This window comes from Saimiri boliviensis, chromosome 6 (assembly GCF_048565385.1).
Source record: "Saimiri boliviensis isolate mSaiBol1 chromosome 6, mSaiBol1.pri, whole genome shotgun sequence".
Taxonomy (NCBI): Eukaryota; Metazoa; Chordata; class Mammalia; order Primates; family Cebidae; genus Saimiri; species Saimiri boliviensis.
In genome coordinates this window covers 74,123,222-74,148,899 of record NC_133454.1, presented here as the reverse complement: position 1 = coordinate 74,148,899, position 25,678 = coordinate 74,123,222, and the positions used below count along the sequence as shown (strand labels likewise).

General features: G+C 40.8%; 1 protein-coding gene across 9 annotated transcripts in view; it reads right to left on the bottom strand.

The window, feature by feature from the left end:
* STIM1 (stromal interaction molecule 1) overlaps window positions 1-25,678 on the bottom strand; it is a 244,747-nt gene that overhangs the window by 12,054 nt on the left and 207,015 nt on the right. For all 9 annotated transcript variants that reach the window (XM_074401005.1, XM_010334243.3, XM_074401010.1 and 6 more), the window contains 2 exons: window positions 10,703-10,880; window positions 5,854-6,031 (listed from right to left, as the gene is read on the bottom strand). In XM_074401005.1, coding sequence (XP_074257106.1) covers window positions 5,854-6,031; window positions 10,703-10,880 — 356 coding nt within the window. The remainder of the gene's footprint in view (window positions 1-5,853; window positions 6,032-10,702; window positions 10,881-25,678) is intronic.

Below are 25,678 nucleotides of genomic sequence, written 5' to 3'. Positions count from 1 at the left end.
CTGAGGTGCTCTCCACAGCCTAAGATAGGCCAGGAGGGCCTCCGCTAAGGACAGAACACCTTTATTCCTTTGAGAGGCAATGAGAGTGCCAATCTTCACTTGGTTTCTGTTCCCTGAATAGAATTAGTTGGGCATGCACCACCATGCCCAGGTAATTTTTTTGTTTGTTTTGTGGCAGAGATGGAGTTTTGCCATGTTGCCCAGGCTGGTTTCAAACTCCTGGGTTCAAGCAATCTGCCCACCCTTTGCCTCCCAAAGTACAAGGATTACAGGAGTGAGCTACCATGCCCAGCTAGGAACTTTAAAAAATACAGATATCTGGGCCCCAACCCAGAGATACTGATTTCATTGATCTGGTGTGTTGGCCTGGGCATTAAAATAGGCTCTCCAAGTCATTCTAATATGCAGCCAAAGTTAATAAACACACACATTTAAATAAAGTAGTGTGTGTGTGTGTGTTTTAAAGTGTTATCACCTGACTTCTACTTCCCAGTAGGATAAAGTACATCATGGGAGAAAAACAATTCTGATTCAACACAAAATCTGGAAAAAGCTATATAAATTATAAAAATTGTGTTTTCAAAATTGTTTTTATTTTGAAAAGTTTAGTCATTTTTCATAAAATATGTTATTTGTGTTAATATATAAGGGGGTTGATATAGTTCTTTTTATTTATTTATTTTTTTTGAGATGGAGTCTTGCTTTGTCACCCAGGCTGGAGTGCAGTGGTGCAATCTTGGCTCACTGCAATTTTGCCTCCTGGGTTCAAGCGATTCTCCTGCCTCGGCCTCCTGAGTAGCTGGGATTACAGGTGCTTGCCACCATGCCCAGCTAATTCTTATACTTTTAGTAGATATGGGGTTTTGCCATGTTGGCAAGTCTAGTCTCAAACTCCTGACCTCAAGTGATCTGCCCACTTCAGCCTCCCAAAGCCCTGGGATTACAGGCATGAGCAACCATGCCCGGCCTGATATCATTATTTTAAATGAATTAATATTTTTTAATTTTCTCAGTTGTAATTTTTAGTAGGTTAAATATCAACAGTACTACCCCCTATAAAAATGTACTTTGAAGTCCTAAATAGTTTTTTTGTTTGTTTGTTTGAGACGAAGTCTTGCTCTGTCACCCATGCTGGAGTGCAGTGGCCTGATCTCGGCTCACTACAACCTCCACCTCCTGGGTTCAAGCAATTCTCCTGCTCCAGCCTCCCTAGTAGCTGGGAATACAGGCACCTGCCACCACGCCCTGCTAATTTTTGTATTTTTAGTAGAGAGGAGGTTTCATCATGTTGGTTAGGCTGGTCTTAACTCCTGACCTCAGGTGATCTGCCTGCCTCGGCCTCTCAAAGTGCTGGGATTACAAGCATGAACTACTGTACTTGGCCAGGATGCTTTACTCTTAAAAACTAGGGGCTGGGCACGGTGGCTCACGCCTGTAATCCCAGTACTTTGGGAGGTTGAGGTGGGCAGATCACAAAGTCAAGAGATCGAGACAATCCTGGCCAACATGGTGAAACCCCGTCTCTACTAAAAAATACAAAAATTAGCTGGGCTTGGAGGTATGTGCCTGTAGTCCCAGCTACTCAGGAGGCTGAGGCAGGAGAACTGCTTGAACCCGGGAGGCGGAGGCTGCAGTGAGCCAGGATCACGCCACCGTACTCCAGCCTGGCGCCTGGTAACAGAGTGAGATTCTGTCTCCACCCCCGCCCCCCCCCCCCCAAAAAAAAAACTAGGCACTGGGCGGAAACTCCGTTTAAAAAAAAAAGCAGCTATCAAGGGTCCTAAGAATAAAATGTTTGAGAACAACTAGACTAGATAAACTAAAATTCAGAGAGAAAAATGCCTAAGATGTGTTGTCATTTTCTTCCCTGGAGACACTGATGATTTTAGGTGAGAGCCGAAAATTGGGCTTGACCAATGTAGAAGATCTCTACTGGGACACAAAGAAAACAGCCTACTATGTGGCAGAACTGAATCTCTCACAGTCTTTCAGGGCTGAGGAGAAAGAAATCTACCAGCTTTCAATTTAAAAGTCAGGGAGGGACATACCTGAGAAACTGGGACAAATGAAAGATATACCAAATTTTACTAAAACTACAACCTAGTTCAAATGTAGCTCAATCTCTGATTGGCTTGAGGTAATCAGTTCCTTACCCTATATACCTCACAAAAGAAAGGGGGAAAACCTCCTGATGGAAGAGAAAATCATCTGGAGCCACTATTGTTTTTTATATAAAGTGTCTGGCATATAATAAAAATAAATTACTAGACATAAATGGCAAAAATATGACTAATAATCAAGAGGAAATATAAGCAGTCCCATAAATGATCCAGATGTAAGAATTACCAGATAAGAACTTTAAAATAATTATGATTGATATGTTAAGGAAAATACAGGAAAAGAAGAAAACTATAGATAAAAGAAATTCTGGACAGGGAACTGGAACCTATAAAAGAGCAAAATGGATATTTTAGAATTGAAAAATACATTATTTGAGAGTAGGAACCCACTGGATGGGTTAAACAGCAGAATGCTTACAGTAGAATGCAGAATTAAAGAACTTAAAAGATAGGTCAATAGAAAATAACCAAATCAAAGCACAGAGAGAAAAAAGGAGAACAGAACTGAGCATAAGAGACACACAGAATAAGGTTAAAAGATCTGACATAAATATTAGATTCTCAGAAGGAGAGGAGAGAATGGAGCAGAAGTAATGTTTTAAGAGATATATAAGTGCTAAAAAGAAGTATACTCTAGAGTTAGGCAGAGTGTTCTATATGTGTCAAGGAATCCAAATTTATTACTCATGTTTTTAAATTTGTTATATCCTTATGGATGCTCTTGGTGGCTTATTATTGAGAGAAGTATATTAAAATCTCTAACTGATTATAAAATTTATCTAGTATCATTTTAGTTCAGTCAATATTTGCTGTATATATTTTAGACTACATCATTAGATATATCGAAATTAACAGCTGTTATATATTAAATTGAATTCATCCACTAATCATTATGCAATATCTATTTTGAGGTCTAGTAATACTTCTTGACCTAAAGTCTACTTTATATTAATGTAAATATTATATTTATATTAATATATAGCTACCCTTGCTTTATTTCACTTAGCAATTGCTTTGGGTCAATACTTATGACCTAAAGCCTACTTTATATTACTATATTCTATTTATGTAAATATATAGCTGGCCAGCCTGCTTTATTTTGTTGCTTTATTTTGTAACATATATCTCTCTTCTCATCCTTTGCCTTTAACCTTTTTTTTATTCTTATACTTAAAGTGTGTCACTTATAAACAGCATATAATTGAGTTTGGGCATTAATCCAATCTGATAATCTTTGCCTTTTAACTGAATTGCTTAGTTTTTTTTATACAAACCAAGTCTCAACAAGTTTCAAAGGACAAAACCCACACAGCATATGTTCTCTGACCATAGTAAAATTAAACTAGAAATCAGTAAAAGAAAGATAAGTAAAAAATTGCTCAAGTGGTTGAAAATCAAGCAATATACTAGATAACCATGTGCCAAAAAAGGAACCACAATGAAAATTAGAAAACCTTTTGACCTGAATGATAATAAAAATATAAAATAGAGATTCTTGAACAATCACCTTACTTGGGGGGAAAAAAAGATCCTTGACAGCCTACCTCATATCACATACAAAAGTTAATTTGAAATAATATACCTAAATGTGAAAAGACAAATAATAAAGGCTCAGAAGAAAATTCAGGGAAATATCTTGGGGGTAGGAAAGGATTTCTTAAACAGAAACAAAAATCGTCTTTTTTTTTTTTTTTTTTTTTTTTGAGATGGAGTCTTGTTCTATTCCCCAGGGTGGAGTGCAGTAGCCCTATCTCGGCTCACTGCAACTTCCGCCTTCCTGGCTCAAGTGACCCTCCTTCTTCAGCCTCCCAGAGAGCTGGGACTACAGGTGTGTGCCACCACACGCAGCTAATTTTTGTATTTTTAGTAAAGACAGGGTTTTGCCATGTTTGCCAGGCTGGTTTCTAACTTCTAATCTCAACAGATCTGCCAGCCTCAGCTTCAGATCCCAAAGTGCTGTGATTACAGGCATGAGCCACCATGTCTGGCCGCATCAATCATTTTTAAAGACTGATTAAATTAGACTTCATTAATATCAAGAGCTTTTGTTTATCAAAAGACAGTATTAAGAGAGCAAAAAAACAAGTCAAGGCTGAGAAAATATTTTCTTTTTTTTTTTTTTTTTGAGACGGAGTTTCACTCTTGTTTCCCAGGCTGGAGTGCAATGGCGCGATCTCGGCTCACCGCAACCTCCGTCTCCTGGGTTCTGGCAATTCTCCTGCCTCAGCCTCCTGAGTAGCTGGGATTACAGGCACGCACCACCATGCCCAGCTAATTTTTTGTATTTTTAGTAGTGACAGAGTTTCACCATGTTGACCAGGGTGGTCTCGATCTCTTGACCTCGTGATCCACCCACCTCGGCCTCCCAAAGTGCTGGGATTACAGGCTTGAGCCACCGCGCCCGGCCCCAATATTTTCTATATATCTGTATATTTATAGTATGTTGACAAAAGACTAACATCTAAAATATATAAAGAATGCTTACAAATCAATAAGAAAAGGACAACTCAATTTTTAAAATGAGAATAGATTTCCAAATCAAATGGCCAATAAATTTATAAAAAGATGTTTAACAATATTAGGGAAACGAAAATTAAAATCACAAGATACTACTATGTATTTACCAGAATGTTTAAAATTAAAATGCCTAAAAATACTCAGGTCATGGATCAACTAGAATTCTCTTACACTGTTGTGACAGTATAGATTTGTACAATCACTTTGGAAAACCGTTTGACAGTTTCTAATAAAGCTAAATTCACGAATACACTGTTATATGTCCAACAGAAATGAGTGCTTATGCCCACCAAGAGACATATGCAGGACGGTTCATAGCAATATTATTAGTAACAGTCAAAAAACTGCAGACAACCCAAATGTTTATCAACAGAAGAGTGGATAAATAAATTATAGTATTTTTATACATTTTTGTAATTCTTTTTTTTTTTTTTTTTTTTTTTTTTGAGATACAGATTCACTCTTGTCGCCCAGGCTGGAGTGCAATGGCACTATCTCAATCACTGCAACTTCCACCTCCTGGGTTCAAGTGACTCTCCTGCCTCAGCCTCCCAAGTAGCTGGGATTACAGGTGCCCGCTCCCGCACTCTGCTAATTTTTTTTGTACTTTTAGTAGCTACGAAGTTTCACCATGTTGGCCAGGCTTATCTCAAACTCCTGACGTCAGGTGATCCACCCACCTGGGCCTCCCAAAGTGCTGGGATTAAAGGCGTGAGCCACTGTGCCCAGCCCATAGTGATTCTTTTTTTTTTTTCCTGAGATGGAGTCTTGCACTGTCACCGAGGCTGGAGTGCAGTGATGTGATCTTGGCTCACTGCAACCTCTGCCTCCTGGGTTCAAGTGATTCTCCTGCCTCAGTCTCCTGAGTAGCTGGGACTACAGGCACCTGCCACCACAGCCGGCTAATTTTTGTAATTTTAGTAGAGATGGGATTTCACCATGTTGGCCAGCCTGGTCTCAAACTCCTGACCTTGTGATCGGCCCACCTCAGTCTCCCAAAGTGCTGGGATTACAGGCATGAGCCACTGAGCCCAGCCCATGGTGACTGTTTTTTACAAGTTTTCTACTATTCTTATCGGTAAGAGTCCAGTGACTCTAGAACATAGTCTTTGGACCATATTTCAAAGTACTCACACATGAAACTTTCCAGCCAGATCCTGGGCCCCTGCCCTTTGCCCACCCCTCAAGATGTCTAGGAATTTGTGGACTCTCCTACCTGCTCCAACTCCTCCTCAGCATATTTTTGGCGGCTCCGCTCATTCTCAGTACCCTCCCGCAACTCCTTCAGCCGCTGGGCTTCCTGCTTAGCAAGGTTGATCTCATCGCGCAGCTTCTTCTCCAGATGGACCTTCTCCACCTCCACTGTGCGGTGCTCCTCCTGGGCCTTGTGCAGCCTGGGGGGTGATATAGGGAGCTGAAGGAGGCCAGGCAAGCAGATGCCAGCCAACATGCCATAAGTCATGGCATCAAAGAGGAAAATGAGAGCTCTAACTCTCAGCATATACTCTCCCTGCTCTGCTGACTCTCTGGCTCTGAGCTAGCTCAGGGTCAATAGAAACCACAGTCATTACTTAATTCAGATATTGGCCATCATTTTATTTTGTTGACAGTAATCAAGGCTGTAAAACCAGGTTCTCAGGCATCTGAATCCCTCCTCTAAACTATCTCATACTAAAATCATAACAAGTACCAGTTTACAAGGTATTTTCCATTTGTCTTCTCAGCAGATAATGATATATTAGTATCATAATCAGCCTAGGACAAGCATATAGGGAGCCTTAGAGAGGGAAAGCAACTTACGGGAAGAACTGAAGCTAGAATTTCAATCTGTGTGACTTTGCCACAATTATTCCCCTAATATAGTGCTCTCTAGAAAGTTCAATAAATGTAGAATACCCTACAAGTAAGACAAAAAGATCCAAGGAAAACCTAATGGCTGAGAAATAACTGGGACTAGCAGCAGAGGCGTGGATTAAGGAAGATGAGGAAGGAACTATTGAACTAGACCTCTTGGACTCCTAAGCTTCTATTCCCAGAAGCACAAAACAAATTAAATTTACGCCAAAGGGGCTGGGCAGGGCTCAGGAGACTCCCCTGCTGCCCCTAGGCCCTGAGTTCCTTTCCTAAGTATCTTCCTTAGTGGGTAAGATCACAACGGCATGAGTTCTAATCTAAGTCTACCCTTGCACCGTCATGCACATTCCCTCAGTTCACTAACAAAACCTTCCATCCAGCTAAACAAGCCTTCTCCCTTCCTCAGTTCTTTCCTCCACATGGCTATCTATGTTAATCCACTCATTCATTCACCAAGTTCTTTTGAGGGCCTACTAAGTGCCAAGCACTGTGCTAAGCCCTAAATATATGGTGATAAATCAGAAAGCTCTCCCTGCCACTGAAGAGCTCATTATTTACTCCAACAAAGACAGGTAAACAGATAACTGTACACAATATGACAAATTCTATAATTAAATATATATATATATATATATAATGTTGGATGAGCCCAAAAGATCAGGTAATCAGCTCTGCCTGAAAGCAGTCAGGGAAGGAAAGACTTGGGCTAGACCCAGAACAAAGACTGAGAGTTTGCTAATCCCTTTGGAAGAGAGAAAGGACTTTACTAGCTGGTCTTCCTTCCTAAGCAAAAACCTCCAGGTTGCCAGGGGGCCAGATTAGGAGGGGGAAAGGATGGTGAAGAAGAGGTGAGTTATATAGCTTAGACTTAAGATACAGAAAAGGAAGGATAGACTACAGAACAAGAAGGACCCATAGAGAACACTGACCACTGAGTTAATTAAGTAGGTGAAACAGAGAAAACAAACAGAACTCAATCTGTAAAAAAAACCTCTCCAGAGCTATCAGTGGCGGAGACTTCAAAAGATATCATGGAACAAGCAAGGAGGTAAGAGAAGGAAATGTTAGGCTGCAAACTTCCCGCAAATTGTAATCTGTCTACTTTCTCTTTGAAGAGAAAGGGAGTTGAACCCCCTGAAAGTGAACACCAGATGGCACCATATGCATAGGTAAAGACAAATCAGAGGCACCATTTCCTGCCCCCATCTCCTTCCCTTGCTGAATATCCTCCTTTAATGTACTATGCTATGACTCAACTGCGTAAAGTTACACCATTAAGAATTCACTTCTTCACTGAAATATTGTCCTCTCTGAAAGCAGCCTCTTGAGAAAAGCCAATACTATGATATGTCTGTCCTTTATAATAGCGAGCTCCTTTAAAGTATAATCGAGATTGACCCCCCTTTCATAGTTCCAATAAGGTCTGTTAGAGATGGAGATCAATAATTATTGTTGGGTGCAGAAATGAGCAAATAAGTATACAATTAAACACTGTTGTTGTCACTCCAAGGCAACAACAAATAGCACTGCAATTAGTCCTGGATCTAAGCAGTTGTGTGACTATGAACAAGTTTTGCCTGTTTTCTTCACAGCAAAATGGGAATCAAGATTCCTGCATGCCTCAAATAATTATCTTGAAACTCAATGAAATCATAACTGGAATGTACATGTAGAATTATATTTATTCACATAAATTATCAGGAACTCTGTAATAAAGCTCTGCGACAGCTGGCAATGCAGGTCTGTTAATATAAGGAGGAACCAAGTGGCATGTGGGCTCTGGACACTCAGTGGAGGATACATGTGTGCATGTGCCCAAGCCTGTCTCTAGGGGGACAAGGGGAAGGGTGTCTTTGTCTCTTTCTAAGTGCCACAGTGGTCATTTAGCTCTGGAAGCCTTGGGGAGCAGGGAGTGCTGGGAGCTTAGTTTTATCCCCAAACTTGGAATGTCTCCTGCCTAGATTTTTTTGCCTTCGGAATGGAAACAGTATATGCTTTACAAACAAATGAGGTATGGGGACTGCTCATACAGCAGCAGTTAGCCCCTAATTGGCAACGGGCCCAAGAACAAGGGGCCCAGCAGAGTAGCCAGGAATCAGCTTAGAGATTAGACCCCTCTTGCTCCCTAGAAGCCCAACCCATGGAAAGAAATCCAATAAGACTACTACCTTAGTAAAGGTAGCACTCTGGAGTGTCAAAATTCCTAATTCACTACTTACTGATATATGACCCTGAGCAAAGCACTTACCTCCTCTGAGCCTTCATTTCCTAATAGTACCTATTTCAAAGAGCTGTAGTGATTAAAAGCAATAATGCATTTAAGTATTTAATACTTGACTCACAAGAAGTCTTTACCCACCCCTCCAAAGAAAATAGTGTCTATCATTTAAAAATAACACAATGACTGGGCACAGTCGCTCAGGCCTGTATTTCCAGCACTTTGGGAGGCTGAGGTAGACCTCTTAAATCCAGAAGTTCAGGAAAAACCTGGGCAACACAGCAAGACCCATATCTACAAAAAAATAAAAAAAAATTAGTCTGGGCATGGTGGCATGCACCTGTGGTTCCATCTGTAAAGGAGGTTAAAGCAGGAGGATCTCTTGAGCCCAGGAGGCTGAGGCTACAGTGAGCTATATTCATGATATTGAACTTCAGCCTGGACAACAGAGCAAGATCCTGAGTCAAAAAAATAATAATAAATAGAAATAAATGAAAAGACAAGACTTCATTTCCTTTTACATGGATTCCTGCAAAGACTTCCCAACTAGAGTCCCTATGCTTCCAGAATCATTTTCTAAAAGACAGTCCTAAATAAGTCTCTCCTCTTCTTGAAAGCAAAAACCAAAAAAACCTGATTTGCTTTCTGCATCGAACTAACTTCCCCACATGCATCTTAAGGTCCCAGGGATCTGGCCCCATCCTATATACTCAATCTTAACACCCAGGACCTCCCTACCCATCTTTCAAGGCCACCTCCTCAGAGTCCCCACATCCACTCATCCACCTCTTTGTCTTTCTAGTCATTGGAGTTCTTATCCTATTAGCTGAGTCTGAAACTGAGTCTGTATTAAGTGTGCTCTCACAGCTGCTTCTTGTGGGTAAGTTTTGTTTCCTCAGGAACAGTAAATTTCTTCTCCCCCCGCACCCGCCTTTTTTTTTTTTGAGATGGAGTCTCACTCTGTTGCCAGGCTGGAGTGCAGTAGCACGATCTCGGCTCACTGCAACCTCCGCTTCCCAGGTTCAAGGAATTCTCCTGCCTCAGCCTCCCAAGTAGCTGGGATTACAGGCACATGCCACCATGCCCAGCTAATTTTTGTCTTTTTAGTAGAGACAGGGTTTCAGCATGTTGGCCAGGACGGTCTCGATCTCTTGACCTCGTGATCCGCCCGCCTCGGCCTCCCAAAGTGCTGGGATTACAGGTGTGAGCCATTGCGCCCGGCCGAGGAACAGTGAATTTCTTACAACTGCCATCACAAAACTGGTTCCTAGATGTCAGGAAGTACACAGGCAGGCAGGCTGGCTGGCTGGCTGGCTGGCTGGCTGGCTGACTGGCTGGCTGACTGACTGACTGACTGACTGACTGACTGACTGACTGACTGACGGGCACTCTTTTCACAGCCAACTCTTCCGCCACAGTTTTGAAGTCATATTTTATTTCAACAGAATCCCAGACCATCTGAATTAGAAGTGTTCTCCAAGGAGAGTTTAGCATTCTCCTAGGTCAATCCCTTCATATTACCAATGAGGAAATAAGTCCTGGGAGGCAAAGAGATTTAACCAAAGTCATACAGTAAGTCAATGTTGATGAGATTTAGATTCCATACAAGAAAGAACTAAGAACAGTAAGAAGGAAGGTCTGTGAGGTTTCTTTGGGGAATAGTAAAGAACAATTAATTATATCTATTTATATGCTAAGAGAAGCAGTCTAGACACAGGATGAAGTTAGAATGACCTCATAACAAGCCATGGGAAGCTCAAGACCTCTGGCAGCTACACATTTCTCCCTCTGAAGCTAAGAAGCAAAAAACATAGAAACAAGCTTCTCCCCAGGAGGAATAACTGCCCAGGACAATTGGAATATCAACCTAGACTTGCAATATACTTTTGTAAGGATGACACAGCCTGGGCTGCCATGTTGGCAAGGTCTCAGGGTCCAAGTGGCTCATACCCAGGTGGAAATGGGAGGTTCCCAAGAGATGGCAGGGCCTTACCTTTCCTGAAGGTCATGCAGACTCTGCTCAGCTCGGTGTAACCCCTCCAAGTCTTTCATCATCTTCTTCATGTGCTCCTTGGAGTAGCGGTTCTGGATATAGGCAAACCAGCAACCGCCCACACCAATAACGATAGACACCACCAGCATAAAGTCCTTGAGGTGATTATGGCGGGTCACTGCCAGAGAGGGGAGGACATGGTGAGTCAGGGTGCCCACTGCACAATTAGCCTTGCAAACTCTGCTGCATCCCTCCTCTATGAAGCCCTCCATGACAGACACACTCTCCCACTGAGAAGGATTTTTCTCTTCTAGACACACACTTGCCATACACTATTACAGTAAGCTCTGTGTCTATCTCTCTGCTAGCTAAGGCTTTGTTTAGAAATGAGAAGCCTTACAGCAATACAGAAAGCTTATTATATCACACTTCCATAAGATGTAGTTAAGACGAGAGAACTAGTGCCTTCTCAATATACCCCAGCCGTCTCTGGGCTAGGATGACCCCATATTCCCAGATGTAGTGGCTTCCATCCTACAGGGTAGGCAATTCTGAAGTGCTACAGTAGGCAAATGGAGATGGCTGGTATAAAGGATATAAAGCAACGTAACCAGAGCCTCAGGTCTGGCTGTAGGACTGAAATCACTATAGGAACTAGGTCTCCTGGACTACCAGGCCATTCTTGGTACAGATCAGGGAAAGGTCCAGAAGTCTCAACCAATGGAGAACATTTCTAGGCTATTGTAAAATCCAGAGACTTGGCAGAACAGGATAGCATCAAAAGACTGGTATGATGAGACATTACACCTATCAGCAATTGAAGGCCAGTGCTATTTCCAGAGAACACCTGGTAGCAATTCAGTGAAGCATGAGGGCCCCAGCCATCAGCTGGGGTTCAAAGAACGCCCAGTGTCCAGAGAAAAATTTAAATGCTAAACAAAAAAAATGACACCAAAAGATAAAAAGCAAAAGCCATATCCTAAAAACTTAGCCTATCAGGACAGAGGCACTTCTGGAACTAACATTGTTCCTGGCATACCAGATCTCGGCTCTGTGCTACAGCACAAGAGACTTGAAAGGGGCATTATAAGAAGGAGATGGCTGTCAGGAGACAGAGATCCTCTGTCTAGGTCGTGCTGTGGGCTCAGAGGAGCCCTAGATGTAAGTGTCAGGGAAAGAGGGAAAAAAGAGAGTTATGCCAGGGCTAATGATATAACTGTGTACAGTAAGTTGCCCTTAGATAGCTAAGGAGGAGGTAGGACTGGCATGATCCTTGGACATAGTAAGGACATGGGGCCAGTGGAAATCCAAAAGGACCGAGGTAGAGCCCCCAAGTTAAGGGAGGATCAAGACACCAGAAAAAGAAACCATATTATACTGATGCCCATATTTGACAAAAAGAGTTATCATCATAGCTCCTTACAGAAAGGCTAAACAGCAGGAAATGAGGATGAGATGGGACCGAAGACAGATTAACACATCCTATTTCCATCCAAGGGAGGGGGGTTACTAGGTCAGAGTGGTGGCCATGTCACTCATATATTTATTCCAGGCTCTCTGAAAGAAAACTGAGGGTTCTCTAGTGGCTGTCCCCTAGCCTCCAGGCAGGCTACAAGTCTAGCCATACTCAAGCCCTCACTCTCCTGTCTTTCAAGTTCCAAGAGGAGATATTTCTGCAGCACAGTGAGTTGCCTTCCTTTCTAGAACATACTTGCCTCCTCCACAACCACTACCAGAGCCTGGGGTACTCTTTGTCTCCCCTGTTTGTTAAGGACTCTTAATCTTGATTTCCTAGGGTTTCTCAACTTCAATATCTCCTTTATACTCTTACCAAAAGTCAATGGTATCCTTGTTCAAACAAGACCATGCAACGAACACCTTCCCCTATTCCAATACTTCACAGTACTTAAGGTGGGCATGCAAATTGGGCCTAGTAATTTCATTTGGTTTCTTATTCTACCTTATCTAGGTCAGTTTGGAATCAGTTCTATTATTTTGCCCAGCTTCATATTCTCATCCAAGTCATGAATAAGAATACTGAATAACCAAGGCCAAGGATAAGATCTAACAGTCAGTCCCGCCCTCTAAGGTAATATTGTTTCTATCACCTATCAGTACCCACTGGATTCCTCCACTTAAATATACAAATATCCATCCTATCCAACCCTCTGCCTTGCCAAATGCATAGCTAAAGTCCAAAAATACTACCTGCCACATCCATGAGTTATCAAGCTCGGTAGAAAGATGAGTGTAACATGGTCGATTTACTCTTCAAGGTTCCTAGAGATCATCACTGGACTATATATGCCAGTGCACAGCATAACATCAACCAGCATACAGAAGTCACTCAATAAATCTTGGAAGGATTGATTCTTTATTAACAAGCTTCAAGTATGATAATATCTCCCTTCCCTTAATCCATATAAAAAAGGAAGGGAAATAGAGAAAATATAAAACCTATCAGGCATTAGATTCATCATCTCTTATCCTCTCAACTACTATGTAAAATAGGTTATTAGTATTCCTATTCTGTAGACCAAGAAACTGAGGTTCTGTAAGGGATACTGACTTGCTAGAGTTCATAAAAAGTGACCCAGCTGGGTTTAAGTCCAGATTTGCTCAACTACATTATCTTTCTGCTACACCACACTTCCTCATTACAACTTTCATATTCACACAGCAAATATTGTTTCTGTTTTGTTAAAGCAAACATGTCTTACAGTGGAGATGTCTATATGGCCCTGATCTAGCTCAAGCTAGACTCTTGGAACTCTTGACGCTAAGAGTTCCAGGACCTGAGTTTTCCCCCACACAACATCCTGGAAGCTGATAGCGGCATTGCCATCAGGGCAGTGAAGACCCAAAGGCCAAATAATCAGGCCTTAAGATTAAACATTAAGGTCTGTGTACAGAAATTCTTGTGCTATCAAGGGAAGCATCCCACACTGAGTGTTAGGAAGCCTGATTCTATGCTTGCCTCTGTCCCAATTTGCTATGAAATTTGCTTCCCCTATCTAGACCTCAGTTTCCTCAACTGTAAAATGCAATACCACAGAATTACTAAAGAGATAGAATGGGTGATTACTAACAAGACTGAATGTGTAGGTGTAAATGACAGCACTTTGGGGTGTCTTGGAAATATTCAGATGGACATACCAGGAGATAATTAAGAATGTGGATGTGTGCCGGGTGCAGTGGCTCACACCTATAATCCTAGCACTTTGGGAGGCTGAGGTGGGGTGAATCACCCGAGGTCAGGAGTTCGAGACCAGTCTGGCCAACGTGGTAAAACACTGTCTCTACTAAAAATACAAAAATTAGTTGGGCATTGTGGAGGGCAACTGTAATCACAGCTACTCAGGAGGCTGAGGCAGGAGAATTGCTTGAACCCAGGAGGCGGAGGTTGCAGTAGGCCAAGATAGCACAACTGAACTCTAGCCTGTGCGACAGAGCAAGACTCTGTCTCAAAAGAAAGAAAGAAAGAAAACACCAAACCTACATTTCATTGGTGTACCTGAAAGTGATAGAGAGAATGGAACCAAGTTGGAAAACACTATTTAGAGTATTCTTCAGGAGAACTTCCCCAACCTAACAGGACAGGCCAATATTCACATTCAGGAAATACAGAGGACACTACAAAGATACTCCTTGAGAAGAGCAACCCCAAGACACATAATCAGCAGATTCACCAAAGTTGAAATAAAGGAAAAAATGTTAAGGGCAGCCAGAGAGAAAGGTTGGGTTACCCACAAAGGGAAGCCCATCAGACTAACAGCGGATCTCCCAGCAGAAACCTTTTAAATTACAAGAGAGTGGGGGCCAATATTCAGCATTCTTAAGGAAAAGAATTTTGAATCCAGAATTTTATATCCAGCCAAACTAAGCTTCATAAGTGAAGGAGAAATAAAATCCTTTACAGACAAGCAAATGCTGAGAGATTTTGTCACCACCAGGCCTGCCTTACAAGAGCTCCTGAAAGAAGCACTAACCATGGAAAGGAACAGCCAGTACCAGCCACTGCAAAAACATACCAAATTGTAAAGACCATCAACACTATGAAGAAACTGCATCAACTAACGGACAAAATAATCAGCTAGCATCATAATGACAGGATCAAATTTATACATAACAATATTAACCTTAAATGTAAATGGGCTAAATACTCCAATTAAAAGACACAGACTGGGAAATTGGATAAACGGTCAAGACCCATTGGTGTGCTATATTCAGGAGACTCATCTCATGTGCAAAGACACACACAGGCTCAGAATAAAGGGATGGAAGAATACGTACCAAGCAAATGAAAAGGAAAAAAAAAAAAAAAGACAGGGGTTGCAATCCTAGTCTCTGACAAGCAGACTTTAAACCAACAAAGATCAAAAGACAAAGAAGGGCATTACATAATGGTAAAGGGATCAATGCAACAAGAAGAGTTCACTATCCTAAATATGTATGCACCCAATACAGAAGCACCCAGATTCATAAAGCAAGTTATTAGAGACCTACAAAGAGACTTAGACTCCCACACAGTAATAGTGGGAGACTTTAACACCCCACTGTTAATATTAGACAGATCAACGAGACATAAAATTAACAAGGATATTCAGGACTTGAACTCAACTCAGGACCAAGCAGACCTAATAGACATCTACAGAGCCCTCCACCACAAATCCACAGAATATACATTCTTTCAGCACCACATCGCACTTATTCTAAAATTGACCACACAATTGGAAGTAAAACACTTCTCAGCAAGTGCAAAAGAACAAAAATCGTAACAGTCTTAGACCACTGTGCAATCAAATTAAAACTCAGGATTAAAAAACTCACTCAAAACTGCATGACTACTGGAAACTGAATAACCTGTTCCTGAATGACTACTGGGTAAATAACAAAATTAAGGCAGAAATACCTAAGTTCTTTGAAACCAATGAGAACAAAGACACCACATTCCAGAACATCTGGGACACAGCTAAAGCAGTGTTTAGAAGGAAAACTATAGCACTAGATACCCACAAAAGAAAACAGGAAACACCTTAACATCACAATTAAAAGAACGAATAATAAGAGCAAACAAATTCAAAAGCTAGCAGAAGACAAGAAATAAGATCAGAGCAGAACTAAAGGAGACAAAGACACACACACACAAAAAAAACCCTTAAAAGAATTAATGAATCCAGGAGCTGGTTTTTTTGAGACTGAGTTTTGCTCATTACTCAGACTGGAGTGCAATGGCATGATCTTGGCTCACCACAACCTCCGCCTCCTGGGTTCAAGCAATTCTCATGCCTCAGCCTCCCAAGTAGCTGGGACTACAGGCACGCACCACCATGCCCAGCTAATTTTTGTATTTTTAGTAGAGACGGGGTTTCACCTTGTTGACCAGGATGGTCTCGATCTCTTGACCTCATGATCCACCTGCCTCGGCCTCCCAAAGTGCTGGGATTATAGGCGTGAGCCATCATGCCCGGCAGGAGCTGGTTTTCTTTTTAAAAAAATCAACAAAATAGACCACTAGCCAGACTAATAAAGAAGAAAAGAGAGAAGAATCTAATAGACACAGTAAAAAATGATAAAGGGGATATCACCACTGATTCCACAGAAATACAAACTACCATCAGAAAATACTATAAACACCTCTACACAAATAATCTAGAATATCTAGAAGAAATGGATAAATTCCTGGACATATACACCCTCCTAAGTCTAAACCAGGAAGAAGTTGAATCCCTGAATAGGCCCATAACAAAGTCTGAAATTGAAGCAGTAATTAATAGCCTACCAACCAAAAAAAGTCCAGGACCAGACGGATTCACAGTCAAATTCTACCAGAAGTGCAAAGAAGAACTGATACCATTTCTTCTGAAACTATTCTAAACAGTAGAAAAAAGGGACTCCTCCCTAACTCATTTTATGAGGCCAGTATCAGCCTGATACTAAAACCTGGCAGAGAGACAACTAAAAAAGAAAATTTCAGGCCAATATCCATGATGAACATTGATGGAAAAATCCTCAATAAAATACTGGCAAAACGAAACCAGCAGTACATAAAAAAGCTTATCCACTACAATCAAGTCAGCTTTATCCCTGGGATGCAAGACTGGTTCAACATATGCAAATCAATAAACGTAATCCATCACATAAACAGAACCAGTAACAAAAACTACATGACTATCTCAATAGATGCAGAGAAGGCCTTTGATAAATTCAACACCCCTTCATGCTAAAAACTCTCAATAAGCTAGGTATTGATGGAATGTGTCTCAAAAGAATAAGCTATTTATGACAAACGCACAGCCAATATCATACTGAATGGGCAAAAGTTGGATGAATTCCCTTTGAAAACTGGCACAAGACAAGGATACCCTTTTTCACCATTCCTATTCAACATAGTATTAGAAGTTCTGGCCAGGGCAGTCAGGCAAGAGAAAGAAATAAAACATATTCAAATAGGAAGAGAGGAAGTCAAATTTTCTCTGTTTGCAGATGACATGACTATATATTTAGAAAACCGAATCGTCTCAGCCTAAAATCTCCTTAAGCTGATAAGCAACTTCAGCAAAGTTTCAGGATACAAAATCAATGTGCAGAAATCACAAGCATTCCTATACACCAATAACAGACAAACAGAGAGCCAAATCATGAGTGAACTCCCATTCACAATTACCACAAAGAGAATTAAATACCTAGGAATTCAACTTACAAGGAATGTGAAGGACCTCTTCAAGAAGAACTACAAACCACTGCTCAAGGAAATGAGAAAGGACACAAACAAATGGAAAAACATTCCATGGTAATAGATAGGAAAAATCAGTATCATGAAAATGGCCACACTGCCCAAAGCAATTTATAGATCCAATGCTATCCCCATCAAGCTACCAGTGACTTTCTTCACAGAATTAGAAAAAACTACTTTAAATTTCATATGGAACCAAAAAAGAGCTCACATAGCCAAGACAATCCTAAGCAAAAAGAATAAAGCTGGAGGCATCACATCACACCACCTGACTTCAAACTATACTAATAAGGCTACAGTAACCTAAACATCATGGTACTGGTACCAAAACAGATACACAAATCAATGTAACAGAACAGAGGCCTCAGAAGTAATGCCACACATCTATAGCCATTTGATTTTTGACAAACCTGACAAAAGCAATGGGGAATGGATTCCCCATTTAACAAATGGTGTTGAGAAAACTGGCTAGCCATATGCAGAAAACTGAAACTGGACCCTTTCCTTGCACCTTATACATAAATTAACTTAAGATGGATTAAAGACTTAAACGTAAGACCTAAAACCATAAATACCCTAGAAGAAAACCTAGGCAATTACCATTCAAGACATAGGCATGGGCAAAGACTTCATGACTAAAATGCCAAAAGCAATGGCAAAAAAGCCAAAATTGACAAATGGGATCTAATTAAATTTAAGAGCTTCTGTACAGCAACAGAAACTATTATCAGTGAACAGGTAACCTATAGAATGGGAGAAAAATTTTGCAATCTATCCATCTGACAAAGGGATAATATCCAGAATCTACAAAGAACTTAAATTTATAAGAAAAAAACGAACAACCCCATCAAAAAGTGGTCAAAGGATATGAACAGACACTTCTCAAAAGATGACATTTATGTAGCCAACAAACATATGAAAAAAAGCTCATCATCATTGGCCACTAGAGAAATGCAAATTAAAAGTACAGTGAGATACCATCTCACACCAGTTAGAATGGCAATCATTAAAAAGTCAGGAAACAACAGATGCTGAAGAGGGTGTGGAGAAATAGGAATGCTTTTACACTGCTGGTGGGAGTGTAAATTAGTTCAACTACTGTGGAAGACAGTGTGGTGATTCCTCAAGGATCTACAAATAGAAATTCCATTTGACCCAGCAATCCCATCACTGGGTATATACCCAAAGGATTATAGTTCATTCTATTATAAAGACACATGCACACATATGTTTATTGCGGCACTGTACACAATAGCAAAGACTTGGAACCAACCCAAATACCCATCAATGACAGACTGGATAAAGAAAATGTGGCATATATACACCATGGAATACTATGAAGCCATTAAAAAGGATGAGTTCATGTTCTTTGCAGGGACATGGATGAAGCTGGAAACCATCATTCTCAGCAAACTAACACAAAAACAGAAAACCAAACACCGAATGTTCTCACTCATAAGTGGGAGTTGAACAATGAGAACACATGGACACAGGGAGGGGAACATCACACACCAGGAAGGGGGACTAGGGGAGAGATAGCATTAGGAGAAATACCTAATGTAGATGATGGATTGATAGGTACAGCAAACCACCATGGCACGTGTATACCTATGTAACAAACCTGCACATTCTGCACATGTACCCCAGAACTTAAAGTATAATTTTTAAAAAGAAAAAGGAAGAAAGAAGAAAGAAGAAGGAAGAAGAGGAGAGGAAGCAGAAGAAGAGGAGGAGGAGGAGGAAGAGAAGGAGGAAGGTAGCTTCCTTATCCTGATTTCTGGGAAGCCAGCTGCAAATGACTAGGGGTAGAAAATAAAGCTTTATTAACATTAAACAGACAAAAGAAACAAGACTATTGGAATAATTAAAACTTAGTAATGTACTTATAATTAAACCAATTATAAAATTTATCAACTTCTAAGATTTCAATTATTTCTTCATAATTCCTAATTGTATTATTATTCTTATTCTGTTTATTTCCATGGCTGCAGTAGTAATAAAAGGTATTCATTGTTTTTTGGGGTTTTTTAATTAAAAGCAGGTAGAAAGGGCTGTGGGTTTCTACAGGAGAATAAGAGGAAAGAGTTGAGCATGTCTGAGAAAAGGCTGGAAAACCATCCTGGAGAAAGTTTGAAAGGCAAATTGGAGCATAACAGAAAAGAGAGAAGGGGTAAGGATACAGCTACAGATATCAAAGTGAGCTTTGCCAGGAAAGCAACAACTCCTGCTCACTGAGGACTTTCCCTTATTTTCTGAGCCACTGAAGAAGGAAGATAAGGCGTAGTCTTTTCTTTTCCTATCTCCAACTGCCCCTAACCCCCAACAGTTACTCTGCAGTCCTCTTGCACTCTTCTCAATATTCCTGCTGAAAGCACAAAGCGCATACTAACCCCTAGCCCAGGACTAAGCACACTGTAGGCACATGTTAAAAATTAAAAATAGTAGCTACCATTTATTTAGGGGAAATTGGGCCACAGAGAACCTTAGAAATGTGTCCAAGGTCACAAAGCTACTGAGCGAAGAGTCAGTCAGCTTGATTTCAAAGCTGGAACTCTGTTTCCTCTAACAGAAGTAGAAGGTGGATAACATCTCCTAACATCTCCAAACTGGTACTGTTTGGAGAGCCCTTGGTGGGCCTGTAAGCCCAGAGCCAACTCTGCAGAGTGAAAAAGATCATAAAGGGCAGTGTGCTACTCTGGAGCCACATAGTGAGGACTGAGCATGCCTTCTACTACCAGAAAATGGACCTTGAAGTGGCCCTGTGCTGAGCCAGTCTGATCGCTCTTCCCTCTTCCCAAGTTCTGAGGCTGCTGAGGACAGATGGCACCTGTTCCCTCAGAAGATCCTCTTGGCTACTGCATGACAAACCTTTTATTTGAGATCTGTCAAGCCTCAAACCAATAGCAGGATTTTTATCATGGCTCGGTGAGGTGGCCACAGCTCACAGCTGTAACAGGTCTAGGTTCTCTGGAGTGTTCGTGTGCTAAATGACTGAAGATGAGGTCTAAGTGTTTGCTCACTCAGCCTCCTAAGTTCAGAACACAAGTCAGAGCCAGTACAGGCCTCTAGGTCCTAAATGGGTGTTAAAGAATAGCGCTGAAATAAGGATGTTTAGTCCATGCTCAGAGGGGAAAATAAAGCCTAGAGGGGCGGAGATCAACGAACTTTTTGTAAACACCCAGCAGGCAAGCCTCCACCCCTTTCAGAAGTCTCCTGGCAAAGAACTCCTTAGTATTTTCCTCGGATTCCAGCTGGCAATTTTTAAATTTTTCCTTTGAGAAGCATCAGTAGAAAAATATAAAACAATATTTGCCATTGGGACAGCTGCTGATTTCTGAAAATCTTAGCTTCCAGGCCTATACCCAGCTCTATAAGAATCCTTGAATGAGAGAACCAGTAAGAACTTTTAATGGACAAGCCCATTTTACAGACAAGGAAACCCAAATCTAGGCAGAACTGAATTGTCAAAGGTCATTTAATAAGGCAAGGACCAAGCACAGAAGCCCTAAAAATACAGGATGCAGACACCGGGAAGGAACAAACCTCCTGTCTTTTATACAGAACCCTTATTAAGCAAGGAGTTCCTCCCAAAAATAATAAAATGTCACAGCTGAAAGGAACTGCAGGGAGGAATCTCATGATATAAATCATAAAACACCCTGAGAAAAATGACCTACTCAAGGTCACACAGTGAGTGGCAATTTTCAAAAGGGACCAAGGGCACCTCCCAGTACAGGGTTCTTTCCTAAACTTCGTAAGAAGTCATCTGAATGAAAGTCCAGGAGCTACAAAAAAAAAAAATCAAGCTGTACAGGCATACCTCAAATACACTGCAATTTCAGTTCTAGACCACTGCAATAAAGCTAATATAGCAATAAAGTGAGTCACACAAAATTTTTGGTTTCCCAGTGATAAAAGTTATGTTTATGCTATACTGTAGTCTATTAAGTATATAATAGCATTATGTCTAAAAATACAATGTGCATGCCTTAATTTAAAAATATCTCATTGCTTAAAAATTCCAATACAGAGACTCAATAGTGAGCACATGCTACTAGAAATGTGGTACCAACAGCTTGATCAACACAGGATTGCCACAAACCTTCAACTTGTAAAAAATGCAATTATCTGCAAAGTGCAATAAAGCAAAGCATAATAAAACAAAGTATGCCTTTATATATTTATTAAGATATAATTCACAGACCCTAAAATTCTATATTAAGATATAATTCACAGACCCTTAAAATGTGCAATTCAATGATTGTAGTATATTCACAAGGTTGTGCAACCATTGGCACAATTAATGTTAGAATATTATCATTACCTCAAAAAGAAATGCCATATCTATTAGCAGTCACTTCCTATTTCCCATGGCCCCCCAAACCCCCAGCCCTAGAATCTACTAATCTATTTTCTGTCTCCATGGATTTGCCTATTTTGGGCATTTGATATTAGTGAAATCACAAAATTGTATAATATGTGGCCTATTGTGACTGGCTTCTCTCATTTGGCATGTTTTCAAGGTTCATCCACATTATTGCATGTATCAGTACTTCATTCCTTTTGGTGGCTGATTAACATTCTATTGTAAGGCTGGGCGCAGTTGCTCACGCCCGTAATCCCAGAACCTTGGGAGGCCGAGGTGGGAGGATTGCCTGAGGTCAGAAGTTCAATACCAGCCTGGCCAACATGGAGAAACCCCGTCTCTACTAAAAATACAAAAATTAGCTGAGCATGGCGGCACATGCCTGTAATCCCAGCTACTCAGGAGGCTGAGGCAGAAGAATTGCTTGAGCCCAGGAGACAGAGGTTGCGATGAGCTGAGGTCACACCAGTGCACTCCAGCATGGCAGACAGAGCGAGACTCTGTCTCAAAAAATATACATATATATATATATTCTATTATATGTATATACCATATTTATTTTTCCATTCATCAATTGACAGACATTTGAGTTGCTTCCACTTTTTGGCTATTGTTCTAATTTCTACACGTCCTCACAAACACTTGTTAATGTCTTTTTTATTATATCCTAGTGGGTAAAAAGTAATACCTCATTTTGGTTTTGATTTGCATTTCTCTGATAACGATGTTGAGCATTGCTTCAGGTGTATATTGGCTATTGAACTATGGAATATATAAATATATGTTCAAATCCTTTGTCCATTTTTTTTTTTTCTTTTTGAGACAGGGTCTCTGTTGCCCAGGCTGGAGTGCAGTGGCATGATCCTGGCTCACTGCAACCTCTGCCTCCCAGGTTCCAGCAATTCTCATGCCTCAGCCTCCTGAGCAGCTGGAATTACAGGCATGTGCCACCACACCCAGCTAATTCTTGTATTTTTTTATTAGAGACGGGGTTTCACCATGTTGGCCAGGCTATTGTCAAACTCCTGACCTCAGATGATCTGTCCACCTTGGCCTCCCAAAGTGTTGGGATTACTGGAATGAGCCACTGCATCTAGCAAGAATTTTTTATATATTCTGGATAGTAGAGCCTTCTCAGAAAAATGTTTCCCAATACTTTCTCCATCTTGTGGATTGTCTTTTCACTTTCTTGGTTACGTTCTTCGAAGTATAAAACTTTTTTATTTTGGTGAAGTCCAGTTTAACTCTTCTTTCTCTTGTTGCTTATGCTTTTTAAAAAATAATTTGAGGCCGGGCATGGTGGATCAAGCCTGTAATCCCAGCACTTTGGGAGGTCAAGGCGGGTGGATCACGAGGTCAAGAGATCGAGACCATCCTGGTCAACATGATGAAACCCCGTCTCTACTAAAAAAATACAAAAAATTGGCTGGGCATGGTGGCGCGTGCCTGTAATCCCAGCTGCTCAGGAGGCTGAGGCAGGAGAATTGCCCGAACCCAGAAGGCAGAGGTTGCGGTGAGCTGAGATCGTGCCAGCCTGGGTAACAAGAGCGAAACTCCGTCTCAAAAATAATAATAATTATTATTATTATTTGAGGTAAAATTCACATAATATAAAAGTAACCATTTTAAAGTAAGCAATTTAGTGGCATATAGTACATTCATGATGTTATGCAACCACCACCTCTATCTAGTCCCAAAACATTTCTATCACTCCACAGTAAATTTTCTTACCCAGTAAGCAATTTCTCCCCATTCCCTACTCCCACCAACCCCTGCCAACCATCAGTCTATATTCTGTCTCTGTGGAGTTATCTATTCTAATTATTTCATATTAATAGAATCATATAATATGTGACCTTTTGTGTCTGACTTCTTTCACTTAGCATAACATTTTCCAGGTTCATCCACATTGTAGCATGTATCAGAACTTCATTCCATTTATAGATTAATAATATTCCATTGAGCCACAATGTATTTATCTATTCATCCATTAATAGACATTTGTGTTGTTTTATTTTTTGGCTCTTATGACATGTGCTGCTATGAACATGCATGTACATGTACTTGTTTGAGTACCTGTTTTCAACTCTTTGCATATATACCTCATTATGGAACTGCTAGGTTCTACGGTAACTCTATATCTAATTTTTGAGAAACCACCAGATTATTTTATACAGTAGCTGAAACATTTTTCCTTTTCACCAGCAATGTACAAAAGTTCCAATTTCTCTATACCCTTGCCAATACTTGTTATTTTCCATTTAAAAAAACTATTATTGCTGGGCGCAGTGGCTCACACCTGTAATCCTAGCACTTTGGGAGGCTGAGGTGGGTGGATCACCTGAGGTCAGGAGTTCAAGACCAGCCTGGCCAACATGGTGACACCCCATCTTAAAAAAATAAAAAATAAATTAAAAACTCTTATTATTATAACTATCCCAGTCATCACGAAATATATTCTTAGCTTCAGTACCTGTGTTCTCTCTATCTCAGGAAGATCATTTTCCTGCTGATCTCTGACCTTCCATAGGTTAGATCATATGCAGCACACAGCCTACATACAATAAGCCTAAGAGAAAAATATCCCTGTCCTGGTATCAGTCTAACCTGCTCCACCAGGGCCCCTCTTGTTGGTTCTGATATCCTAGACCCAGTACCATGTCCCCAGCATTCTGATTCCAATGCTAGCTAATTTTTCCAGATAAAATTCTTGACTGCTTTAACCTGTAGTTTCTACTGTATGCTTTCAGACATGGTAAATCCAATTTTGATACAAAACACATATAGCTTGATAATATATGCAAGTCTAAGGAAGATTATCAGGCTGCTGAAAGCCTTCCCTAGCTAGGTGGTGACAGGAGAGAACCTTTGCAAGAGTAGCCTAGTTTTTATAGTTGGGTGTAAGGGTTCTTGTTGGTATATACAAAGAGATGTGTAAGCTGTTGACAGGGAGAGTTTAATAAGGCCACTTCTCATCTTTCAAGACTCAGCTCAAGAATTACTTTCTCCATAAAGTTTCCTGGACTCCAATAGGAAACTCCTCCCTAGTTTGTGCCCCCAGTTGAACTTTGGAAAGACTTACATAATAGCTATAACACTTAGTATATTTGTTGACACGGCTATCTCCAATTAGATGGAAGTACTTGAGAGCAGGGACCTTGCCATTTATACTAGTATACAAAATGTACTCAATAAATGTTAGTGAATGACTGAAGGGCCATGGCTCAATACAGAGACTAGGCCTTACATAAAGAGTAGAACCATTCACTGTGTCATTATTCAAAACCTACCAATGAAGGTGAGCAAAATGTGTCCTAGTACCCTCCACTCCCCCAAAAAAAGGTGGCAAAGGAAGTGGCAACAGTAGTCTTCTCCCAGGTTGCTCTGTTTCATACTTTCAAAAAGTATAGATCCACTTGTATTGAGACAAGAGCTTGCACATTGGCCACGCCATATTCATAGACAGGGAAATGTTATATTGCCTCTGACCTTGCCTGCCAGCTGCTTCTCTGGACTTGTTCCTGGTTCAATAGCATTCTACGGCTGGCACCCTAAATTGATTCCAGCTATTCCCAAAGAGCAGAAAGTAGGCCCTAAGAGCCTGTTTGGTCAAGAATAGTTTTCCAAGAAATCTCACTACTTTTTGTTCCCCCTTGGTTCACTTAGAATTAGAAAAAGGATGGCAGGGCTAGCCGTTCCCACCACATAGATCTGTAGAGACTCAACAACCTAATTCTTTTAACTAGCTCCTAGCTGAAGAGACCACCCTTTCTCAGGCCTGAGTGTGTCTACTGCTTCAGTGAATACCCACTTAGTCCTCCTTGGTCATTCAATGATACAAAGATGTTCACTAATCAGTTCATGTACTCTATAT